Source organism: Medicago truncatula, chromosome 5 (assembly GCF_003473485.1).
Source record: "Medicago truncatula cultivar Jemalong A17 chromosome 5, MtrunA17r5.0-ANR, whole genome shotgun sequence".
Classification (NCBI taxonomy): domain Eukaryota; kingdom Viridiplantae; phylum Streptophyta; class Magnoliopsida; order Fabales; family Fabaceae; genus Medicago; species Medicago truncatula.
This window is the reverse complement of record NC_053046.1, coordinates 33961836-33964952: the sequence shown is the minus strand read 5'-3', so window position 1 is coordinate 33964952 and position 3117 is coordinate 33961836. Positions and strand designations below refer to the sequence as shown.

Genomic DNA, 3117 nt, shown 5'->3' with positions numbered 1-3117 from the left:
TTTGCTATGCGTGTCATTGGCTTTAAAACGGAGGAAAGGAATCGGTAGAGGCTAAAACCATCGATAGTAACACATGCATGAAGCACCTGGACTCTACATTTTCTCTGTGAGTGTTTTTGTTAAATGATATTTGTAGCAGCAACTAGATTATTTTTTTACTAGAACAACTTGATTATTTTTTTAGTCAAAAACATGATTTTGATTATATAAGAAAGTTTTAATGGTTTTTCTAATAAACTTTGATTTGATTAGTGAAAAGGTGTAATGGATCATCTGATGTATTCCAACCCAAAATTGCTTGATTGCTGCAATTGTTCTCAGCCCTTAACTATTCCCGTCTTTCAGGTATGCATCTCATTTTCTTTTTAACAAGTTATTTTTGTCATTTGCAAATTTTCGAATGTTTTTTATGTTAAAAATGTTGCATGCTGAAGGATACTTGGTTGTTCCTTCGAATGAATCTATGAATTCTTTATTGTTGTACCTTTTTTAATGTAAAAAGTTGTAGCTCTATAGTTTGTTGGAATTGAAGAAAATAAAGAAAACGGGAACATATGTTTTATTTTATTCTAGCAAATGGTTCTTAGTCTAATTTGATTATTTTCTTTTATGTTGCACTACAGTGTGATAATGGTCATATTTTTTGCTCTACCTGCTATCCTAAACTTGGGAACAAGCGTCACAAGTGCTCGTTGCGTATTAGCTCAAAACGTTGTAAAGCCATTGAGAATCTATTGCTATCTATTGAAATGTCATGTCCGAATGTAAATCATGGTTGCAATGAGAAAATAAGTTGCATTGGAAAGAGGAAGCATGAAGAAGAATGCATCCATGTGCCATGTTGCTGCCCTGTTTCAAGCTGTGACTTTGTTGCATCATCAGAAGTGTTGTCTAAGCATTTCAGCGATAAACACGGGGATTCTCATATCAAATTTTCTTATGGTCACTCCTTAATTGTCTACATCAAGTCTAATGATGAAACCATTGTTTTTCAAGAGGAAACTTATGGCAAACTATTTATTCTCTATAATAGAGCTACACTTTTGGGAAATGCTATCAATATTTGCTGTATTGGTCCAAACTCTTTCGAGTCTGAATATAGATATTATATATTGGCTAGGTCTCAGATGTGCAAACTGAAATTGCAGTCTTTTGCAAAGGATGTTCAACGTGTTGCGTTCGCAACTCCTTCCTCAGAGTTCCTTTTGATTCCATTTGGTTCTTCTTTTATAGTAATTCTCACAGATAGGTGCAGTGACTCCTGCAGTAGAGTTTGATTTAATTGAAAAGAGTCAGTGACTTAGAGTCCTCAGGCAATGTAATTCAATGATCCGAAGCATGGCTCCAAAATGGCAACTATATTTATTACTTCTTACACCCCTAATTGTTACATCCACCATAACATGTTGTATTTGATCTAAATTGTATTCCTTTCCACATCAACCAAAACATTTTAAACAAATTCATATCATTTAACACCGATGTGTTGTGGTTTTGAGTAGTGTGGCTGTAGCACCACAAGTCCAGAATTGAACATTTAGAGCGTGACCTGAGTGACTGATAGTTGGTGGCCTGATTTAATTTTGAATAAACGCTAGTACTATCTTAGAATTTGGGTTGGGCCTAACTCAATCTTACAAAATTGGTCTGTAAGACGACGAATTCCCCGACTCATATACTCACATTGAGGCTTTATCTCATCCAAATGTGAGAGACTCTTAACAAGTAATTTACTTTAGAGGGTAAAGTAAATATTATCAACCAATAATAGAACATTAAGGATGGATGCTAGAGGTGCTTCATAACAATCAAGAGTTTTTAAATTAAGACGCTTGATTTTCTTACTTCGGAGGAGCCAAATTCTTCCAAAAAACAAAATTATTTGCCCCATTCATCATATGCAGCTTTGTAGGCAGCAGAAAAGAACGGAGATAAATGCATGACAAACGAGGTCTGGAAATAAAGAGAGTGAGCATGATGATGCTGAATTAGTGGTTAGAGATGGTGATTCTATTTAAGGAATCACTTTTGTTTGTTATAAATGATTAGATGAGTTCTTTTAAGTCTTGGAAGTTCAGACTTATTTGCTTTACATTGGGTTTGGATATTAGCAACATTGAAATTGGATTAATAATTGTGAATTTCTATTTTTGAGCTTTTATATGTGTATGGTATGAACTTCTTGTATTGTTTCCCCAAGTTTTGATATAGCGGCCATACTTCTACTTCTACCAGCTATACTGCTATAGCATTTTGGCTTCCGGACACAATCTGTCATTGAGTACATAGATTTTGAGAAGAATAAATTGTGACTAATTTGATGAGTTTCTTATTATATTTTATTCTAGCAAATGGTTCAACGTCTAATTTGATGAGTTTCTTTTTTGTTGCAATTCAGTGTGATAACGGTTGTAGTGTTTTCTTTCTGTTGCTTTTACCATTGATTAATGTGTTGGCAATTGCGATGCAGATGCAAATTTTCATAATGACCATGACTAGAAAGAATATCCCCTTGAGGGTTAATAGTTCATACACAATATAATCAGTGTGAAGGAGAAGATTTTTGACGAGGAAAAGATCCTAGTGCACGAACAATATATATTCTTTGCCAGTAAGCAACTTGAGGACGATTGGACCCTTGCCGATTACAACATCCAAGAGCAGTCAACCGTATTACAGAGAGATCATACGATATCGATAACTTAAGGAGTATTAAGGATTTGACTATTGTTCTTGTGTTGTTTTGTCTTGAAGTGTATAATGTCATCGTTATTAGACACTTAATTAGTGATTCTTTTTAGTTGATAAACTATTTCAGTGTCACCGTTTTAAAAGTTTCAAATAAGTCCATTTAGTTTGAAACTTTTGAAACTTAAAGGACTAACTTAGGAATTCTGTCAAACTAAAATGACCTATTTGAAACTTTTGAAACTTAAAGGACTAACTTGAGAATTTTGTAAAACTAAAAGAACATAATTGAAACTTTCGAAACTTAAAGGATTAACTTAGAAATTATGTAAAACTAAAAAGACCAAAAGTGACAACTTATAGATATTATGACAAAATCATTGCAACCGCATCCATTCAATGCCTTGTGCAACAAGCTTGGACTGCCGA

General features: G+C 33.8%; 1 protein-coding gene across 1 annotated transcript; it reads left to right on the top strand.

The window, feature by feature from the left end:
• Positions 1 to 264: 264 nt before the first annotated feature.
• On the top strand, positions 265 to 1277 carry LOC120580680 (E3 ubiquitin-protein ligase SINA-like 10). The gene is made up of 2 exons (XM_039834735.1): positions 265 to 345; positions 624 to 1277. The coding sequence occupies exons 1-2, from the start codon at positions 265 to 267 to the stop codon at positions 1275 to 1277; spliced, it is 735 nt and encodes a 244-aa protein (XP_039690669.1).
• The last annotated feature ends 1840 nt before the right edge of the window (positions 1278 to 3117 follow it).